The sequence below is a fragment of the Melospiza georgiana genome, chromosome 1, assembly GCF_028018845.1.
Source record: "Melospiza georgiana isolate bMelGeo1 chromosome 1, bMelGeo1.pri, whole genome shotgun sequence".
NCBI lineage: Eukaryota > Metazoa > Chordata > Aves > Passeriformes > Passerellidae > Melospiza > Melospiza georgiana.
This window is the reverse complement of record NC_080430.1, coordinates 21,894,150-21,917,205: the sequence shown is the minus strand read 5'-3', so window position 1 is coordinate 21,917,205 and position 23,056 is coordinate 21,894,150. Positions and strand designations below refer to the sequence as shown.

Sequence of the window (23,056 nt, the reverse complement as noted above, 5' to 3'; positions counted from 1 at the left end):
CTACTGAAAAGGAAAAACTAATAACAACGGAAAATATTTTCGCTGGACCTTCACTGTGCTATTACCTTTATTTGTGGTTCTATTCTTCTCACTTGTTCTTAGTAGGAGTGTTTTATATTAGAATAAAGAACATAAAGGAATCTTGTGGGTAGTCAAATCCAGGCCTCTGTTATGAGAAGAAACATGCATTATTAAAAGTCAAGATTTTCAAGTTCTGTCTTAGAAGAGGCAATTACTTATCTTCCACACCCACACAACTGGCTGCCTGCCAGAACCCCACTCCTCAATGGCTACTTCTTTTACCTGCATACTTTTCTCAAGGCCAAACTGTCGAGTGCTATTCCTCCCTTAAATAGGTCCTTTCTATTTCTGCAGAGAGAATCACTGTTTACATTTGTTTGGTGTCTTATAAAATAACCTGTGACTGACCAACACTCTTGTAGCTGTTTCTTCCTCTGTAACTAAGAGCTTAGAAACTTAGAAATTAATGTTATTGGTTCCTAAATAGACAAATTTATACTGTAGTATAGTTATTTCATTTTGTAAAGACTCTTCTAAAAATCAAAACTTCAAGTGTTATTATTAGAAAGGTGAATGAAAACATACTAATATAAATATTCAGCATCTGTTCATAGGCTACTGTGTTTGGTCACACAAATACATTAACAATGCCAAATGTAAAGTAAGATCCTTATAAAACACTACTAATAGCTTTGTTTGGGGACACTACTAACAGGTCTGGGGACATAATCTGAAGAGGAACAACACTATTATCTCATTCAACACTCACAGGAGCTTATAGGCAGTGTTAGAGAAAAAAGATCCAAAATAGCTTTTGCAAGGCTATCCATCAAAATCTCAGCTCTGTAGAAAACAACTAAAACAGTCCTGAATGTTCTTAGCAACATCCATTTCCCATCTCTTACAAATAAAGAGCAAAAGTAGTATAAAATTACAATTTCTCTAACAAAACAAACTGTCAAGAAACACAAACAACAAATCCCAACAAATGTAATTCAAGCAAGGTAGGGCAGCAGGTCACATGGATTAACCTGGGGATGGCAGAGTCCAGCCTCCAAACTACCAGCTTGAGTAAGAAACATCAAGAAATCTTCCCCAAGCCTTCCCTATGCCCTCTTTTTTTGCTTTTTTGTCTTTCTCTTCCTTGATAGTTTTACAAATACCAGGAGGAAGTGTTAGGTCCCAGAAAGCTGAAATTCAAAAAAAGAACACAGCAATCTGTACTAGACAAAAACTGAGTTAATTATGCCACATGGAAAAACAAAAAGCATGGTTGGGCAAGTTCATGTGTAGTTCAAAACCTAGGTAGGAATGGACAAGATACAAATAAAACATAACATTTAATAATTTATTTATTATCTCTAATCATCACACAGTGATCTTTATATGAGTATTCAGGGTCTGAAGTGTCTATTTCCTCCTTTCTGGGAAAAGAGGAAAATATTCAATGCAATGGAGCTGTGCCAGGTGGCACAAAGTGATAACAAGACAATAAAAGCAGTCCCACATGGCTTCACCAAGCTGTGAGCTCAGGCTAGCTATGACAGCCTTTTCTACATAGGTAAATAACACTCACCTCTGATTAAGCAAAAGAGCAAAACTGCTTTTTGATTGGGATCAAATACTGCCACAAGGGCTGCTCACCACAGATACCCAAGGTGCATGAAAGAGTGTAACCACAAAGAGCAGCAGCAGATGAAGATGCCCATGCTCAAGCTGCCCAGCACCACCCCTCATGTGAATATTATTACTCCAACTAAAGGACTGCAGAGGTGAGCACAACTCATCCCTGTGTGTGCAGCCAGGCAGTGACTCCATGCACCAACACTGCTCAATGGCTTTGGTGAAAACCAACTGGAGTTATCCCACCTGTGGAATGGGGATCTTGCAGTAACTGCTGCAACATCCAAAGCTGACTATGCTAAATCAGAAATGAAAATATGGTTATATTTTAAATGTAAGGAGGAAATAGTACAAGGAATATGTTATAAAATTGCTTATCAAGTAAAATATAGATGCCAACACATATGGCACTAAAATCATACAAGTAGGGCACTACCACAGCTCAGTATATATTAAATTCTACACAGTCAGAGTACTGAATAGACAGATGAAGTGTGAAATCTGTGTTCCTGAGGCCACAGGCAAAGGTAAACATCCAAAACTTCTGGCAGTTCACTGGAATCATTGCTGTTTGTATTTTAACAACAAATGCTATGAAAGCAATACAACTCTACTCAAAATAACCTGGCATGCTGTGTACTTCTTGGCTGTGGCATGGAATTAATTTTGAGGAAACATGAAAGGCTTGATTTCCCAGACAGGTATCCTTCTACTGAAAAAATAATTAGTAAAAGCCTGACAATTCTCTCAAACACAGAAGTCTTTGCACTCTTTCTGGTCTCAACAGTAGCAGCACCTTCCAGCCAAGTACAACTTGGAAAAAACAGCTTTAAATGTGGCACAATCATGCTATGTCACAGTTTTCCCTCACTTCCCATTTCACTGGAAAGATGATGGAGTCATGCATTTCCAGTGGTGCTCAGTGACAGAACAGAGGCAGTGGGCGCCCACTGAAATAAAGGAGGTTCCCTGTGAACATCAAGAAACACTTTTTCACTGTGAGGGTGACTGAGCTGACACAGGCTGCTCAGGGAGGTTGTGGAGTGTCCACCCACAGAGATACTCAAAAGCTGTCTGGAAATAGTCCTGGGCCACCAGCTCTAGATGGCCCTGGCTAAGCAGGGAGATTGGACTAGAGGTACCTTCCAAATCCCACCATTATGTGATCCTATCCCCACACTATTTCAATGCCTTTCCCCAGTCTGATGGATATTACCCATCCTTATTTCCTTCCTTTGACTTATCTCAATATTAACTTAAATAGTCAGAGCAATTGTACTGAGGTATGTACAAATTGAAAAAACAACTTTGTCAAGAGAAATGGATAAAATCTTCATGCCTGCAAGCTTCTCTATTTTTCAATTTTCCAAGGTGGTGTAAAACAGTATTGTTCCAAGAAGTAGGACCACATGCATGCTACATTCATTTGGATAATACTACAGAAGGAAAATATGAAGTATTATCAGGTTCTAATTACCTTACCACTTGAATAAAAATTAATTTGTTTCTTTTCTGAACACTTGTCGTTCTGTACTGCTAAGTGTTTTCAGCATCTCTGTTGGTAATGACCTCATGTACCCAATCTTTAGTTTGTAAATTTTAAATTTACCTATTTTTCCTTTTTTAATTTCAACTGGGCATTTGTGCAACTGCAACTTTCACTGAACTCAACTAGATGGATCAAGCTGTTGGGTTACAACCTTATCTATGCACATGGCAAAAAAGGCCAGCAAAATACCATATTTTATGGACTTTAATATTTTAGTTGCTCTGGAAGATAAAAAGTATTGAAAAAATTGCACAGCATTACTAATAACAGTGAAATGCTTGGAAACATCCTCTGACTCATAATGGTGAAGTCAAGCAGAACTCAGTTTTAAGATGAGGTCAGTGAGATTCAAAAAATGCTTACAAGGTACTTGCTAAAGAGATGAAAATCCAGTCTGTTCCAGTACCATACTCCTACACTTTCAGAGGGTTCATGATTCATATTCAGAACTGCACTCCAGACATTTTTAATCGAACACAGAAGTTAACATATTGCTGCACTTCATTATCCTTCCCTACAAAGCGAGTTGGGCACATCTTACACACCACCTGTAATTTCTGCAGCACTACATCCATAGGTGGCAGAGCAGAAGGGCCACTTGGTATGATCCACAATATAACACCAAGGAATTTCACCTGGCCCCCACTTCTCTTCTACCTACAAGCACCAACTGCAACCATGCAGAGCAAGCTACTCACTCTGAGAACAACATGCAGTCATTCTGCACACCAGAAAGGAGAAATGAAACAGCTTCCCGTTACTTTCAGCTCACAAATATTTGCTTTCTATGTTCAGCAGGTAACAATTATCCTGCTCCAGGCTGAAAGCAAAGCAGACAAGGTAGACTTATGAGATCAAAGCAGTGGAGAAAAAAGTTGAAAAATAAAAAAAATCAGTAATTCGAGAATCAAATACAGGCTATTGCTGGTGCCTATAACAGCTTTCAGAAAGTCAAATAAACACAGATGACTAGCAAGGAAATCTGAGGTTTATGTAACACACAAAATCTCAAGACTATTAGCAGAAGTTATTAAGTGTTCCAAAGTCTGCAAATGGCCCCGAAGGAAACAATTCTAAAATAATATTAATAAAAATTAACCAGAAATCACAAATTGCATTTATTCTGGCATGAGACCTGTCTATTTCTTGGAATTAAATATCTGTCTTTCTATTAAAAACATCCATATCTGTTCAAGCTGGGTTCAAAACATGACCAGAAGACATTTACTAGATTACCATCCTTGCTATCATGTTTTAATTACTTAAAAGATTCACACAGGAAAAAGTCAGTATTTGATTCTTAACAGTTGAGAATAGGTCATTTTTTTTTCATTAAAAAAAAAACCTCTAACTTTATTCCTTATTCGTAATGTAAACCAAGAAAGAAACTAAGGAGTTAAAGCTGTTTGGCAGCTGCTATTTTAAACTCCTTTGGGTTTTACAATTTGCAGAGCATGTCAGTTCCTCCACATTGGAACTTTTTTTTAAAAACACCCAAGCAGAGGAATGTCACAGCACCATCATCTGCTGTAAGTACAATAGTCAGAGATATGATACAGCAGAGGACCTCCTCCTCCAAATCTGTCACTTGTAATAAATTATGGTGTAGCCAGGAGCTGGTTAGAGACCAGACAGACAGAGAAATCAAAATTAAGAGAATATGTAGAATCAGACATGACCTATATAGAAGTGATGGGTAAGGCTGAAGAGAGCAGTATGATTTCTTATAGGGAGAAGACATGGATGGACAAGGGACAAGGACAGAGCCAATGACTACTTGGTGAAAAGGACAAACAAGAGCATAAAACCTTGAGTACTGCTATTAAAAAGCAGCAGTTTGAGGCAGTATTCAAGCACACAACACACTGGTTTCTTGTTAAAGGTGCTCAGAAAGTAAAGACCAAATATGGCACTAAAACTCAGCCACAGCAAATTTAGCTCAGAGTCTGCACTGCAAGACCTGCTGGGAAAGTGCCACACAGCAATCAGATACTGTCTTTGACCAGAATACCTAGAATAAGTAAGAAAAAGAAACACAGGTGAGAAAAATAAATGCTTGTGTTTATAATTCTTCAAACAAATGCTCTTTTCCCCATAAGCTCATCCTTTCCACACCTATTGAGAAAAGCTATTCCATCACACAAACATCCTGTCACTACACCAAGTCCCAATATCTGGGCAATACAAACCCTCTCTCAAAGAGAGCTCCAGTGAGAACTGAATAAAGAAGTTATCATTTAAAGATAGATAAAATGCTACCCCATCATTTCATAACCTTGCACTAAGTTGACTTCCTCTATTAGTATTCACTTCCATTAAGTCCAAGCTGTCAACATGGACTAGTAAACAGCAAACTACCCTCCAGCTCATACTCAGCACTGCAGGACAGCAGCTCTGAAGCACTCCTGAGCATGCCAGCCTTTGGCAAATAAAGGGGGACACCTTCTTCACTTACCAGCTTAGAAAAAGCAGCCCAAGGCAGTAAGACACCCGTAAGTACCTTTTGTGTTTTCTATTGCATTTTCACATGAACTTGTTTCCTGTTTCCACATTACTTGTTTTTCTCTGTTGCACAGCTTACAGCGTTAGAAGGGGTCACAAAGCAGAACTTCCAGTATTTAGCTCCCTGGCAATGGAAAACATTAAAGCCACAACACCTTGACAGATTACAGCCCAGCAGAACCCCAGTCACAAACTGGGGCCCTCATGCACTACTGCTATCTATAGATATCTAACAGCCAAGCAAGGAGTCACAACAGTGGTAAGCAGGGAAAGCCCAGCATCTCCAAGTACTGAGAGCAAAACAGAGACATCTGTTCCAAGCTCACACAGCAAGGCAAAAACAACTGCACAGCAGCCACCATTCTTCTGAACAGGAGCCAGTGAGATGAATGTTTCTTCATTTTCCCCATTGAGTCCACCAAATGTTCATAAGAATCATCCTTTCATTTTATTTATTGCACAGATCCATACAATCTGGATGCCTTTCCCAAAAAGCAGCAGCAGTGGGGTGTGGATGAGGGTGAAGAACAGGAGCACAGCCTGCTCACTGCTCTACATTCAGCCATAGCAGCCCACACTGAAGAAGGTGCAGTTCAGGATCCTCAGATGTCAGAAAGCCACCACAACAGATCACCTAAGTCTGGATGCAACATGTCAAGAACACTGAGGACTGGCCAATACCACAGCAGTTGGCAGCCATCAGAAACTGCCCCGGGTGTCAAGATAACCAAGCTTCCCTCAAGTATCAACAACAAAGAAACACAGTGCTCAAACACAAACACAACCTCATCTCTGCACATCCCTCTGTGGTACTGAAGGTCAGCAAAATGCCTCATTCCATCTAAACACTGAGCATCTCTCACAATGAGCATCAGGAAGTACTGAGCAACCAAATCCTTCTCAATCTCTTCTGATGAGGATTAAGAATCTGGGAAAGGAACCAGACACATGGATTAGAGTCCTTCAGAAGCTAAAATGCATTGTATTTCAAGCAACTGGAACAACAAGTTGAAACACTGCCAAGTTGTCAGGGACTTACAGTTATTAGAAGGAACATAACTAAGTGCTTTATGAAATGTAGATATGACATTTAGGGACATGGTTTAGTGATGGACTGTTGTACTACATTATCTTAAAGGTCTTTTCTGACTGCTTCTACGATTCTTCAAGTAAACACCCGGGTAAGAGAACTCCTGCAACGCACAGCAACAGTTTCCTGTAGGAAACACAGGTCAGAGGCAAGTTCAAGTGAACCTGAAAATGCATAAAATGTCTCCACAATCGACACAAGGATGTGTCTGGACAGCCTCCAGAAAAAAGAATCAGGAAATAACTAAGCAACTCTTAGCAAAACTCCCTGATGAACTATTCATCTCCTTCATACTTTGGCCTGAGCATGCTCCTTACTCCAAGACAACAGAGCAGCACACTGAGGATGACACATGTTCACCTCCTCTGAAAGTCAAGGTCATCACGACTATGTGAAGAAATTACTGGCCACTCCCCAAGGTGATTATCTACACCAGAACTGCTGGCAATTGAAGTCCTGCTGTCAAAAATTACAAGAAGATTCACCTACCAGACATATTCTAAAGGAATGGCTCAGAGTGCTTACAGACCATAAAAAAATAAATCACTGCACAAGACACATCATGTTACCTAAACATGTATAATTTTATTTGTTGCTTTATGTTCCTGATCAAGAAAAATGACAGCACATCAGTTACAAACAAGTATATAGGAACAGTTAGAATCCAAGAACCTACTAGGACTACCAAAGAGAAAAATCTACCAGTACTGATTTTCAGTAATGTCATTTACAGAGTAAGACATCTGATTCAGCATCTGGTCAATATTTAGGGTATCTTAACCACTCTACTAATCTTAATACAGATAAAAATATAAACAGTAGGTCAGTTCTCCATTTTAATGCTAAGTGCATTTGTGTGTCTAGAAAGGATTATTTTTAAAAGTATCAAAGGCACTATCACAAGCTAAAGGCTGAATTGTCTTGAGCTACTGGAATGAGAGAAAAAAAAATTGAAGTGCTATAGTTTTACATAAAAGATATAAAGGTCTAATACTAAAATTCAGTTTTTCTGATAAAGTTGGAAATTTCTAAGAACTCCCAATAATAGTATGAGATACCATGAAAACTGCAGAAAAAAAAATCAACCAGGAGCCAGAAATGTTTAACTAGAGGTCTCAGATTGTTTAAAAATCCCAAACAAGGGAGTACACATACTCATACACTCAATTAGTTCACATGCTTTCTATCTGCTAGCAAGGGTTTGCTGCAAATCTACCTGCCATGAACAAGAAGGAACAAACACATCTGTAAGCATTTGCAAGCCAAAACTGCTTTGAAGAAAGCCAGTGAACAGAAAAGATGACACAACTTCTGGTGTTATTGAAATATCCACAGCAATCCAAGGACAAAATTGAAGCTAAGCATCCTGGAGAACACATTAATTTCCCAGAATAATAACCATTCACAAAGGACAATCTCTGTAAGTTGTTCAAAGTACAGAGTATCATGCAATGAACACATAACTGAAAATGGTGGAAAATGCATTACAGTTTTACTGCTGTGAGGTAAGCTTTGATTCATACCATATGGCCCTACAAGACAAGCATATGTGCACATCTGCACATGTGAACGCCGAGGTCTCCAACCAGCCCAGTCTCTCAGCACAAGTAAGAGGACAGGATTCCAAAAAACAAACACAGAGTTTTTCAAGAGTCACTCAAAAAAAATAATCCTACTGACTCACAGTTTTTGTCTCATAAACCTGGTAAATAATCCAAAGTGAGATAAACGAAGGTGTGAAGATAATAAGTATTGCTATAATACCTAGTTATTATGCTCATATTTGTTTTACTCTTTACAAGGCTTAAACCCCCGCCCCCAACAAAATTAATTACACTAACATGTGAATAAGTCATGACAAGGAAAGGGATCAATGGACTTACAATTAAGTTCTTTCCTTTGTCCTCTATTCTTTTTAAGGTGGTATAAAACACATAGTTCTTTATTTTGCCCTCAGTTGAGGTCCACCTGTGAGGTCCTCTGAATTCAGAGTTACTTCACAGAAATCACAAGTCATCACTTTGGGTGTAAAGTAGCAAAAATATTAAACTTAATATTATACTGTAAGCATGGAGAAGACTGAAAAATGCAACTGGTTATCAGCAAAATTCCTGAAATCAACATTTCTCAGTGTTGTCTCACTCTGAATTAAAAGAATTGCTTCCTATGGTATTTTCTGTGTTGTAACTACAGACAAGTACTGACTTTTTAAAAGCACCTTGAATTTGAGGTGTTTTATCCTCCTGCTGCTTCTGATGCTTCAGAGCATGAAATGAGATTCTGATGTTATCTGCAATGTCAAGTTTTGTGAATATGTTTGAAATACACATTTGTTTACAAGACTGTGTTTTAAAATGTAGGTTATCTTCTGTCAAAATGAAATAAAGTTAAAAATTAGGCTCAACTCAGAAGGAAAGGGAAGGTGAAGCAAAGTGCAAGAAAAAAAGGAAGCAGAATCTTAGTAATTGTAGCTGGAATTCAAACTTCATTTCCTATTTAGGAATTTTCATGCCTTCTATCACCTTTATGCTTTTTAATTTGCCCCCTTTTTTAAAATCTTCTACGTTTCTTTACATACACATATTCAGAAAAAAAGCTTGCCATTTATTCTGGGGACAAGCTGCTGTGTACATAAAAAAACTCCTCAGAATTAAGCATCAGTATAACAGGTGGGGGCTCTCTGCCTTCCCAGAAGGCTGAAAACAAGCCCAGACTGCTGACACACCACTGTGCTGCCCACTGCCAGGCAACTTCTGGCTTCACCCTTTACACTCATGCAAGTGTGACAAGGAAAAGCATGGAACTGCAAGAAGAGGAGGAATAAATCTGAACATTATTTCAGAACGGTTCAAGCAGAAGCTTCATTACTAAGTATCAGTTAATTCATTAAAAGTTCCCTAACCACTGAAGTAAAAATGGCATGAATTAAGAACAAACTCTTGTGTGAGCTTGATTTACTTCCCAGCCCTGATCTAGACAGTGTATTGTCATGGTCACTGCACTTTCTCTTCACTCCTGACCTTATTTTATGCACAACAGACATACCCTCCTCATCCTGTGACTACAGAACAAGCAACAAGCCTTTCTTTTCCAAGGATGATACGCACTTTTATTGATTTGAACTTTTATTACTTTTATTATACACTCAAGAAGCTGTAAGAATAACTTAAAAGATTAAATTCAGCAAGAAAAAGTGCTGTTCTTTTTGGCAAACATACCCATCACCTTCAAAGCCTTTGGGCTGTTAAAAGCTCTTCTGAATGTTAACATTTGGAGTAATGAAGGCTGCATTTTACTATCTCCACAAAGACACCCCAGAAAATAAGCAATGTTCTGCAACCCAGTAATGTCAGATACCATTTGTTTATAGCCAGCCCCATGATGCACCAAGGCTCTGTCAGGATGGACTGTTTGAGAATATTCTTACTAGCTGTTAACCTGTACAGCATTGGACAGAATGGCATGAAATTACAGTGAGGCCATGAGACTTTCTGCCCCATGTCAGCATCAGGGTAAGGAAACAGTGCCGTGCATTTACTTTTCCTCCCATCCAATATATTCCTCCTTGGAAATGCTAATATCACCACAGGCACACAGAGTACACGAGAGCTTGGCCAGAAGAATTTAAGCCTTAATATTTTCCCCCATGCAATCAGGCTAGGGGTAAGGGAAGATGACATTTTATTACCCCGAGCAGCTAACTGATGCAAGACTTGATCCTCAAATGCATCACATATTAAAAAGCATCTTTGTTTATGTGCAATCATCTATGGTAAACAAAGATTCTCTACCACTCTGAAGGAACTTTCAGTCCTTCACTTATTAACGAGTTATATCTTGAGAGCTTATATGCATTTTTTTTTTCACCACTTTAAAGTACACTTTAAAGCATGCATTAACTTGCACATGGGAATAACCATTACCTTTCTAGGAGTCCACCACAAAACCTCCTCTACTCTGTTTGCCTAGCCCCTCACCCATCAAAACTCAAGGCTATTTTTCTGTGCACAGAAAGTCTTGATACATGACACTACTCTGACCCCCTCTCTAATGACAACATCTGCTGAGAGGGCTCACTCAGCTCTTTATGCAGCAACAGTAAACCATGCTTTAAAAAACCTCAAACAAATGAAACAAGCCCTCCAAGATTCACTGAGAGATTACATATAGGTAAAATTACTAATTAAAACAACATCTTCACCAAGACTCTGAACATAGTTAAAGAATGGCAAGTAGTTTTTGCTGAGGTAAAGCTTCATAGAGCACGTATGTATTTATATCTGAACTTAAGAAGGATGTCTTATCAAATGTCTGCAAAAACTAATGGTTTTCAACAAGAACTTTAGTATGGCAGATTCTCTTCCTTCAACAACTGATTTTTAAAGTACTTTCACTAATTTAATATTCTAAAGACCACTGCAGTTATAGCTTACAGCAATAAGCAAACTTGAAATTCATCCCATTTTAATTCTAATGATTCAGGCTGCTTGAAGCAACTGTATATTTAATTTTCATGTAACATGCTAACAACAATATTTACATTGACTAAGTTTAATGACACAGTTCTCTCTAAAAAGTTTTAACTAGCAGTATACTAAACAATGAAATAAAAATTCCTTTGTTCTTACAGGACAGTTAACTTTTGAAGAAAATGAGTGTCTTCAAATTAAGATCTTTAAGGTAGAGAAAATGTAACAATACCCACACACAGGTTCACCACAAAACAGTGAAAATACAGCTATCCTTTCAAACAGGTATTCCTGGATCCTGTAAATCATACATCATGAACCTAGAGACTGGCCCAAGCTTAAGCTACTTGCCAGGGTTTCAAATGCTGAAATAAGATTTGAATACTGCAAGAATATTCTGGGTAATAGCAATAAGGATAAAAGAGCAAGAATATCATTGTGCTTCACTGTGTCTGTCAATGTTATTATCCCAAGTAGCCTTTGTAACTGCTGTAATATTTGTCCAGGTCAGCATACTACACAGCAGGTTTCAAAACTTGTGGGGACCACAATGCAGAGAGAAGTAAAAAAAGCTCCCGCTTGAGCTGCTGGATCCCATTCTGCAAACACAACGCAGAGCCCAGACAAGTTTATCCCCTCCTGCCCGGAGGTGTGCTCCTGCCCTTGTCCACCTCACCCCCAGCAGACCATCAGTCCTGTCTCCAGAGCTCCTGGATACATTTATTTCCCTAGCAATGCTTGCTCAATTCAAACAGAAACAAGAAAAGGCCATGAACACTCCCTAGCACACTTTCCTGCCTGTCATCAGCAAAAACAAGCCAAGCCTTTCAAGATACCAGAGGGGCCAACACAGGGACAGAAGGAGGAAGGGTAGGATAAAGAGTTAAAAGTTCTTATCTCTCAGCTGACACTCTAGTCTTGGAGACATCAATGCAAAAGTCAGTAGCAAAGGAAAGTAAAGCAATCAGCTGAAGGAAGGTGGGAATCACTCTGGCTGGCAGACAGATCAGAGAGGAGTGACCAGACACTACCAGGCATCATGCACCAATCATGTAAAGTCTGTGCTGGCAAAACTCACTCTATCAGAAGACTATGGTAAGGGCCAGAACTGCCCCCACGTTTCTTTAGCATTCAAATGAACTAAAATGTATCATTTCCTCTAAAGCCATTTAGAACATCAGAGAAAAGATGACTCAGGTACTAACTCACCTGTTGCCCTACAACTGGGAGAGCACTTGAGTCCTCACAGTACATGTCACAGGACACTTGAGCTGAAACTGTGGATGGAAGTCTGTTTAAACTTCTATGCAAGGCACAAACTGCAAATCTTGGGCAGGGACAAAAACCTGTTCTGACAAGAGACAGTTCCAACTGAAAGTGCCTCAAATCATCTGCCAGCATCCAGGTTCAGGTCTGCCAGTATTAACTGTATAATGCAGGTTTTTTTCCACTGTAAGCAATTTGTTTTTTCAAAAAATTCTTTATGCTTTTACTTTGAGCAACGGGGTGGTATCATATTTCCAGATAAGAGCAGTTTCCTTTAAGTAGTAACTTTTAAAACAGTTAACTTTCTAAGTGCTGTGTCTTACATCTAATGCTTTAGCTCTACAAAAAAATGTAATCCTGCATCAAGTGGCACTGCTGCCATGAAGTCCCTGTTTTCCCTTACCAGCTCCTCCCAGCCCTTTCTGCTGCACCAGCAAGAGCATTTCTGTAATTTCTGATGAATCCAGTCAGGGAAATGATCCAGGTGAAGACTGAGCTGCTGCATACAGGAGTTTTCAGTTGGATAACTTCCTTGATCTGGTTTACCACATTGCTACACAAATGCCAGTGTGAGAAAACAAAGATGAGAGTAACGATGCAATTTAATTCAGAATAAATCAACCCCTGGGAATACAAAGCTAATTAAAAACATGGCAAAAACATATAGGCAAGTCCAAACAACTCTACAAGCCTCCTTACTTGTTTCTAAACTTTTATTTTTGTTTATTTACTCTCGGGAGTGAAACACTTAGGTTCATAAACATAATGCTACATAGACAAATCGTTTAGAAATGTAAATAGACAATAACTTCTGTTTGAGTCTTGAAAAACAACACAACCCAGCCAGGTAATCCAAGAGTGTGTTCCTTCACATAGCTTATTACACTGTATATATTCAATAGCTCAAGGCCAAGCCAGAGGGCATCACACAGGGAGGCAACAGTGAGGGAGGATTCATGTGACTAAATGGGAATTCAAATAGTGTTGTGTAGGCTGCCATGCTCATCAGGGAAGATTCACACAGTGGATATTCATCAACCCAAATGTGCTTACTCCAGGTGACAGGAATGATACTTGGCTCCATTAGTTGAGATTAGATCTTCTTGTTTGTAAAAGCACCGTGGGCAACTCACTACAATGGAGACTGCAGACACCCAAGCCAGACGAGATGCCTCCTACCCTGGATGCAAACTGCATATCCCTCACATGAGGAGTACTTGATATGTACAGACTGAGACATGAGCTATTTGGATCTTAACTTTTCACAACTTTTCACAGTATGGTGAAGAGCAAGAGGGCCGGACAGAACTGCTGATACATTCATTTCCTTGCAGCAGCAGTACAAATGCAGCTTTTACATAAATTTGGTGCTGTTTTCTTAGCAAGTCTCACAAAATCACCTAAGAAATACTTGTTGTTGTGTATATGTCTTTGCTTATAAAGGATGAAAGACACCATGTTTCAATAATGACAATCACAAAGGTGGGATGAAACAAGAGGAACCCAATACCACTATCACTTCTGTTCATCAATGCAGGAAGAAGGGCTCTGTTTTCTCCAACAAAGCAGGAGTACTTTATCAACTTCTACCTCCTGTTTATCTTAGCATTCATGGACTGTCACGGTGAGCTCCCCTTTACTGCTAAACTCTATTATTGTATTACACCTACCACAAAGTACAGCAGCTCTCAGCAGTCCTGCAGCTACAATTAACTGGAAGCATTATGCACCACATTGGATTCAGCCTCTTTGTTGTCCCCAAGCTGAAAGGATGCTGCTACTTCCTTCCCCTTGGCTTCCGCTCCATGCTCCATTTCCTCTCCGCTAGCTTCAGCTGCCACCATGTCTCCTCAGAGCCCTCGGGGCAGAGGGGCTGAGGGTGGCTCCTACAAGTGACTCCAGCCCCAGCAAGGCCTGTGTGGGGCCCTCTATGCTGCAATGTGCTCCTGTCTCCAGCTGAAAGCACCCAGGCCAGCGGCATTTGCTCGGGGCAGTGCCCACGCACAGCAACAGGGAGGCTTCACCTGCCAACGAGGGGCACAGACAATGAACAAAGACAGGAATTCACTGCCTAGGATGCTGCACTGGATGGCACAGGCAGTGACAGCTCACAGAACTGCAAAAAGCAAGAGTAGGAACAATTAAAAGATAGCTTCAGTGTTGGATTACCAGGGACTTTTGTGCCCTGCCTGCATAAACTGCTTGTACTCAAAACTTACTTTTAAATCCACTGCAGCTCTGTTTAAATATACCCAATTCCCCAAGAAGCTAGTGATGATCCCTAAATAACAGGGAGTCAAATTTAGGGATTATACTGTACATAAATGAATTTTTCCTTCAGTTTTTCCTCAGCACCTGTTGCTCTTCCTCTTCAAGCTAGCAAGAGTGGCATGGGTCTATCTGAACCAAACCATCAGCATTTTACACAAATGAAAATGCTGCTCTATGTTGGAACATACTTAAAAATACTCCTTTCAAGGGCTCAGACATGCCATTATGTCAACTGTGATTCTGTCTTACTATTTTAAAGTGGAAGATTCAATGCATTTATAAAAAGGAACAAAAAATTACAGTGTGTTCACATTCTTATGGCTCTGTATAAAAAATACATATATATTTTCCAGTTTCTAATAAAACTAAAAATGGTATTTGTAAAAAGCATGTGCATAATGCTTATTACCCATGCACAGCAAGCCAGATATTACATTAACTGAAAGCTTAATGTAAACCAGCCTTCAGAATAACGTTTCTGGAATTTCTGAGGGGAAAAAAAGCACTCAGTTCTATCTGGCACTTCCTAAAACAAAACGTTTTAGTGTACATTATTAACATGTATTATATTAGTATCATTACATTGATTTTTTTTTTCTAGTAAATATAACCATTTACACAGACTTCTTGCCCCCCTTATTTTCCCTTCCTGGCATGTGTATGGTAAAACCATTGGGACCTGTGAGAGAAGTAGAATACCAGCACCACAGTTTTCTCAGAAGTTGCCTTTCTTTGTATCTAAAGGCAGAACAGATATATACTGGAGCACAGGAGAACTGATCTAACAAAAAATGAAGTTTGCATAAGGTAATGAATGAATGTATAAGCCAACAGAAATACTGAAAGTGCATTGTTTTGATTTCAAGTTGCATGTATTTCTGAGAGATTACTTAGTTTGCCTTTGGCTGACTGGAAGAAGAACACTCCCTGAATTATAAACATGAGGTTCACAACAGCTGTACTGATCCAATGCACTGGCATTTGAGATGTGGAATAGAAGTATCACTCCCAACCACACTGCTAGTCAATGGTGAGACTTCAAGCAGGGCTGTTAAGAAATGCTATTTAAACTCAATCTCCAACCTGCCAGGTACAGCACCTTCCTATAATGACATGACCAAAGCATTGCATTTCCTTGACATGCATTTTCTTCCTGGTTTTCTTCCTGTGCCAAGCTTGGCTTTGCCCACAGAAGAGAGGAGTAAAAAACTAATCTGAAGTTTGTAATAACAGAAAGTGGAGTGACATTTCTGTGCCTCCATTTACCAAAACCACTGGAGATTTCTGATATTTTTAAAAAATTCTAAATGCACAATTCTTTTTCCTCCCCACCACACAAATACATACAGCCAAGCTTCTGTTAACCATTACAATTAAAAATTGTAAAATTGCATTTCATTATTACCAGAAACCTTTATTTGAAACCATTCACTTAGCCAAAAGTTGACACAGCCATCGGTAAAAGCTTCATGAACCCAGTTTTAGTCTCAAGAAGGAAAAGGCATCAGTATGGTGATAAAGAAAGGCAAAAAATAAGGAGAGGGAGAAACACATGGCAATTAACACTATCTCAAGACACCAAGTGGGCAAAAAAGACACAAGACACAAGTGGGCCTGCAGGGAAAGCCAGCGCATGAATTTGTCACTTCACAAGTGCATACACCCATTATTAAAGGTACTTTAAATCACTTAGTGCAAGGTATTACAAGACAAAAGGGTGAACACAAATGCTCAGGAGAAAAAGACTGCAGTTTTAAACCCTCAGATCACCTAGGTAACTTGTTCATCTGACTGAGGGAAGTCAGTTACTAGGCATTTGCAGGCATTAGTTGTTCAAGACAAACATGAAAAAACCCAACCAGAACCCAGTATTTATCTGGATCTGATAATTGATAAAATTATAAAATAATTTTGCTAAAATCAATCACCTCACCTTCATTAACATTTTACAACACTGTCTAGTACTGAGTAAGCAATTGGCTCCTCCACTAAAATAAAGCAACGTCTTTTTTACTGCTTTAGAGCAATTTAGCTTCTACTCTGAGGAGTCCATTTGGGTCTCAGTGAAATAAACCTTTGGATTTGATGGTCATTAGTAATTTGCAGCTGAATAAAAAGAAACAGTATGGCAGTGCAAGAGGAAAGACAGGAAAAGTATAAAACTATTTCTGCATCATCTAAACTTTAGCATCATTGTTAAAACTGCAACCATGGGATTACCAGTTTAAAAATAAACAAAAAAAACCCAGCCCAGAACCGGAGAATCTTCTCAGAGCTGTGCTGTCCAGAAAAGCAGACTTTGCAGAATATCCAGCTGAAATGACTGTGAAGTTATCTTCCATGAAGTAATGGAATGGCAGCTTGCAGGAAGGCAATTCCAAACAGCAGCACTCAAACATCAACCCTCCTGTCCTCCACACACACAGAGGGAAAAAACCACTGCAGATTCTGACTAAGAAGTAACATCTGAATTTTTATTCACCAACATACTGGAAAATAATTATCTACCTAATCTCATTCTGGGATTGTGAAGATGAGATATCCTGAGCATATTCATCTACTGGTAGGCTAGTATTTGAATTGGGTACTATTTACTACTCAAATGTTATTTTATTATTAATAACTTCTTAATTTTGAAAAACTAATAAAATAGGAAGACCAACTTCCAAGAAATATGAGTTAAAACTAATACACACTTCAGTCGAAAAATATAATGCCAGATTTCTGCACTAAAACAGAACTCTCTAAAATATCTAGGATTTCTCTAAAAAGACCTCCCTAGCAGCTACAAATAAATGATCCTCATCTTCTACTGAGAACCAAAGTTTCCAGGCAATAAAGAAATTTAATCCCTTCCCAAATTACACTGATTATGCTTACATTCTCCCTGGTTTAATGTTACATCTCCATATAACTCTTAAATTCCTATTTGCCAGAGGTCTGTTGTTATGTTTTATACAGTACCTATCCATGTGAAAAAGCATGCACCATGTATTTTGTGTATTCACCAAACAAATCACCACTGCCAATAGGAATTCAGCTTAAGAGTTAGTTCAGGGGCTTATTTGTTTGTTTTAATATTTGCACACATTCATTTCAGCACTAAAAGAAACTGAAGTTCAGGAATACCTGTTAGAACAATAAAAAAATTCAAACAAAACCAAAACCAGAAAAAAACCCCACAAAATCATAACTTAGTCCTCATCTGAAATACTTGTCAGGTTTTATATACTTGAGAGAAGTTGCAGCAGTAAAGGTTCTAAAGGGTACCTGCATGGACATCTAACACCCTCACTGCTGGGGTTCCAAGCATCAACATGGACAAAAGCAAACCCATCTGTGAGAATTTTACCCTATCAAAGCAAGTACCTTACTGAGACTTAGAGGGTACCTCTGTGACCTTCAGAGGCCACAAGAGATCTGCATAAAAATGTCATTCAGTTTTCTAAATACAGTGCTAAGTGCAGAGCTTAATAACCAGTACTTCCATATTCACAAATTACGTAATCAGTCTGGCTGAGGAGAATTTGAAGCTGGGACTGTCTGAACATATGTCTGAGACCAATAAAGGAGAGAAATGCTTGATGCAAAGCATCCCTCCTCATCCTTTCCTAATCAGAACACTGACTACAAATCCCACCTTCAAAAAGCTCCAAATCCAAGACCTATTTATTTGGATTGTTAATGCAGATGTGGAACATCTTAACCAAGTCTCACTCGATCTGTCGCACCATGAGCAAGGCTCTCCACCCTAGTCTCATGTAACCTGTCCAACAAAAAATATGCAGCTGGAGCAATTATTCCCTAATGGCATGCTCTGGCTTTCTAACCTCGACCTTTATTTCAATCCCTTGGTTTTTAACTAGTCCGTTCAGCCACAAAAGACAAGACAGTCATGTGCAAACATCCCTGAACTTCGGCAATGGCCCTTCACTTGTACCTACAACTGTGACCATGGTACTACAAGGGCAAGAGGGAAAACCAGCTAGCTTAGATTTTACAACCATTTAGCACTTACTGTGCTGTGTGTATATAAACTGGGAATTTACCTAGTACTAGAACTCTTTTCCATAGAACACCATCACACCTGATGTTCACCAAGTTATTCAAGGTTACAAGCTGGCATCACATAAACCTTCAAAAAAAGATTCACAGTAAGGAAGTGGTATTAGGAAGCAGAATACACTTTGATATGAGATCAGCTCTACAAATCCCCTTGTACTAATGTACATGTCCAAAGAATAAAGACTGGGCTTCTACTTAGGCTTTGGAAAGTGATATTATGAAAAACTCAGATGTTCTTACATGGAAGAAAAAATTAGACATTTCTATTTCTCAACTCACTGACATAGCTGTTATTACTCAAATAATCAGCCATCAGTCTTGATGTAGATGTAGCAGCTACAGACAAGCCTTTTTATGCCATCTGAATTGAGCTCAACAATAGAAGACAAGATCAGTCAGACAGCTGAAAGGCACTAATTCTGCCAATACCTCACCACTTTGATTACATGAAGGAGATTTTCCATATGATACAAAAATTATAGTCAATTTTGATATTACCTTGGTATCTGAAGTGCTAGCTTCATGGGCCACACATAGCTCTGGTTTTCTGGCATGCTCATCAATAAATTCAGTACATCCCAAGTTTAGTGGCCTTTGAGTTTTAGGTAGTGGTTCTTATTCCAGAACAGCTATTTTTGTTTGTCCTTTAAAAAAGGTAGAAACTGGTATTGCATTTGATGTCAGATTGCCTGGCATGGTGGGTTTTCCTACAAGACACCTTTGCCTTTTGACTACTCTGTGTGTAAACATATGCCCACCCAGATTCTACTTAGGGTACCTAAATCCAACCATGAATGAAGGAAATCAAAAAGGGTACTTTCAATCTTTTATTTCTTGCAGCAAGCATTGCTTACTGATTGTTACAACCTGTGTGAGATAAGGAAAGAGGACATAAGCACACCCTTCACAAGGTGCACATTCACCCCAGTGCAGCGGGAAGGACGCTGCCAGCCTGCTGCCACGAAGGCTCAGCCGGTATATGATCGCTCGTCCCAGATGACACATTTACCCATTTGACAATACATACCACAAGGCCAACGCTGACCACGGGGAGGATGCATTTCCTTCTAACGCGCGTTGTACCCCTATGTACTCAAGTTTTCTGCATCCTGACATGCCCGTGGTCCCGGCAGGCGCGATGCCGCCGCTGGATCCCTATTGGAGCCCGACGGAGGGGCTGCCCTCCTGTCACCAAGGCCAAGGGCGAGGAGGGCACGGCGGTGTTTCCCCCCTCGCCGAGATCCCACAGGGGGAGGGCTGGAGGGCAGGTGCACCTGGCCGGCCGAGGGGCTGCCACACCACGGCACAGGTGAAGATCAGACTTGTGCAGCCCAGGGCAGGACCCGCGGCCCGGCACAGGAGCATCAGGAGCTGCTCCCGGTGCCCCCGGGCGCTCGGGCACTGGCTCGCTGCGGCTTCTGCGCCCACCGGGCGAAAGCGGAGGAGACCCTGCCCGGCCGGGGAGCGTCTCTGTCCGGCTGCCCAGGGGCAGCGGTGACAGACCCCGCCCGGCCGGCGGGAGCCACCGCGCCGAACAAAAGGCCCGGCGGAGGCCCGGAAACGTCCCGGGGCCGCGGCCGAGCCGCGCCGTCAGCCCGGGGGGCGAACCCCAGCCCGGCCGCCCCGCACGGCCTGCGGCCGCCGGTGCCCCCCACCCGCCTCTCGCCGCCGCGTCGGGCCCTGCAGCGGGCACGGCGAGGAGACGGGAACCCGGGGGAAAAGGACGCAATGCAACAGCTCCGGCGGCGCCGAGGGACGGAGGGAGGAACGGAGGGGGCAGCACAATGAGGCCAGCGCAGCCCCTGCCCCCGCCAGTAACAAAAGCTCCCCAGCCGCGGGGCTGTCTCCGCTTCTCCGGGCTGCGGGGTCTGCGGCGGCCGGCGGAAGCCAGGAGAGGTCTCACATCACCGACCCGCTTCCCCGCCGTACCCTCGGTCCGGCCCCCCGCACAATGCAGCCCCCGCCGCCCCGGGGACCGCCGCACAAAGCGGGCCGGTCCCGCCGCCCATCCCGCACCGACCTTGAGCCGCCTCGGGCGCCCCTAAGGTTTTGGTCACCGCCTTCCACACGTTGCAGCCCAGCAGGCAGAGGAGAAGCGCCGCCGACCTGCTCATTTCCACCCGCCGCCGCCAGCCGCCGCCAGGGAGAGAATCGCCGCCGGAGCCGCTGCCCGGAGGAGGAGGAGAAAGAGCCGCATCAGGGGCTGGCCCGCTCCGCGCCTCCCTCCATGTTGCCGTGCGCTGCCCCTCCTGCTTTCTCCGCCTGCTGCATTGTCGTCCCGCCGCTGCGCCCCGGCTCCGCGTCCCGCGCTGTCCCCCCAGGCAGGCGGGCGGCGCAGGCGAGCGGGAAGGAAGGGGAGGCGGGAGAGCTCCGCGGCCCCGCTGCCTGTCCGCTCGGGTTTATTCTTTAATTCCGCTCCCGTTTATCCATCCCCCCGCTCTCCCCGCGGGAGCGGCCCGGGCTCCCCGCCCGCCCCTTAACCCTTGGCGGCACCCCCTGCCCTGCCCGCGCCCGGCGGCGCAGCGCCCCCTGCCGCCCGCGTCCCGCCCTGCCCCGCCGCGGGGCTCCTCGGCAGCGCCGGTGCCGCCCCCGCCCGCCTGAGGCGGCCGCGCGTTCCCCGGGGCACCCGGGCCGGGCCGGGCGGCGCCCGCCGCAGCCGCGCTCACCTGCCGCGCTCACCTGCCGCGGGGGACCGGGTCCCGCCCGGCCGCGCCCGCCGCCCGCTCTCCCTCCCTGAACGGCTGCAAAATGGCCTCCCCAGCCGCGCCGGCCCCGCTCGCCTCCCACCGCAGCCAGCGGGAGGGATGAGGGGGAAGGCGGGTGCCCTGACCTGCTCTCCGCACAGCTGGGACGTGGCGGGTCGCAGGGTCCCCGCTGCCACGCGTGACCTCCGGCCGGGCCCCTGCTGCTGCTGGAGTATTTAAAGCGAATTTCAAATCCAAAGCGAACCAACCGACCACAAAGCAACAGCAAATGCACCCATCTACTGGTTTTAGTACAAAATAGTTTTTTAAAATGCTATAGCAAACTGCACAGGAACGGTGAACTCTGGGTTGGAAATCGTGGCATTGAGGGCTGAGAGCGGGCACGGTGCCTCCCGCCCCGCCCCGTGCGGAGAATGGCAGGGGTAGCGCTGGGGACATGCTGCCGGGGGCAGGGAACTCTCCCTGGGGGCTTTCTCACTGGGGTGGTTTGCGTCTGCCCTAAGAGCATCTCTCGGCTTGCTTCCCTTCAGGCCAGCAGAGGCAGAACACAAGGGCACAGCAGCCACTCCTCCCTTCCCGGTCTCTGCTGAGCATTACGCGTCCTAAGGGAGGGAGAACAGGCGCTCCTCATGTTTCCTCCAGCACGGAGATTGCTGCTCCAGACAGCTATTATGGCAAGTCTTTACACAGCTGTGCAAAGCAAAGCCTCTGCCCCACTGCCTCGCGGATTTCCCACGATCTGCTCCCAAACACTGCCAGTGCTTCAGCTGGCCTCTGAGACTGAAGTTTGTATACCTACAAATTCAATCTCTCACTGAGGTGCCCTAAAGTTTCAGGATTTATTTGTAAATTTATTTTTAAATAAAATCTTCCAATAAAAAATGTGATGTATTAAAGATCTATTTTTAGAAAGCAGTACAGTTGTTTATTTTACACTTTATTTTGTGATTTCAGTATTTGACCAGAGTAGCTGCATCACAAGCTACAGGTTGTTTATTTTATGAATTTTATGAAATTCTGGTATCCCAGAGGTGTTAAAACAGACTTAATAGATCATTTTCAGACACACTCCAGTTGATTACAACATATTTCACTTTGGTTTTACTGTTTTCAAATAAATTTTCTGAGAATTGATAAATGCTGTGGAGACACTGCAAATTTATCCTTTTATCCCAAGAATTTGGAGGATTTATTTGTAAAGTTCAATCCCATAAGAAAACTAAGTACAAAAAGGCCATTCAGTTCACAGAGAAGACTAAATGAACCAATACAGATCATGTGATCTTATTCCTGCTTGTCATAAACAAAGATTTCAATATTTTAAACTCATGGCATGTCTTAAGTGTGAGGCAACTTATTTCTAAAGAAAGGAGGCTGACCATGTGGAAAATAATATAGCTTTTCCCCCCCCTTTCTCTAGATGTTCATGCACTTAAATTAGCATACGTAGGATGAGCTCAGAGCTAGAAACCTAACCTTACTTAAAACCTAGTTC

At 42.3% G+C, this 23,056-nt stretch overlaps 1 protein-coding gene across 1 annotated transcript in view; it reads right to left on the bottom strand.

Annotated features, from left to right (window-relative positions):
- Window positions 1-21,278, bottom strand: part of FAM171A1 (family with sequence similarity 171 member A1) — an 87,525-nt gene extending 66,247 nt beyond the window's left edge. The window contains exon 1 of the mRNA XM_058032948.1: window positions 20,877-21,278. Within this exon, the coding sequence (XP_057888931.1) occupies window positions 20,877-20,970 (94 nt within the window). The 5' untranslated portion in view covers window positions 20,971-21,278. The remainder of the gene's footprint in view (window positions 1-20,876) is intronic.
- Window positions 21,279-23,056: the final 1,778 nt, after the last annotated feature.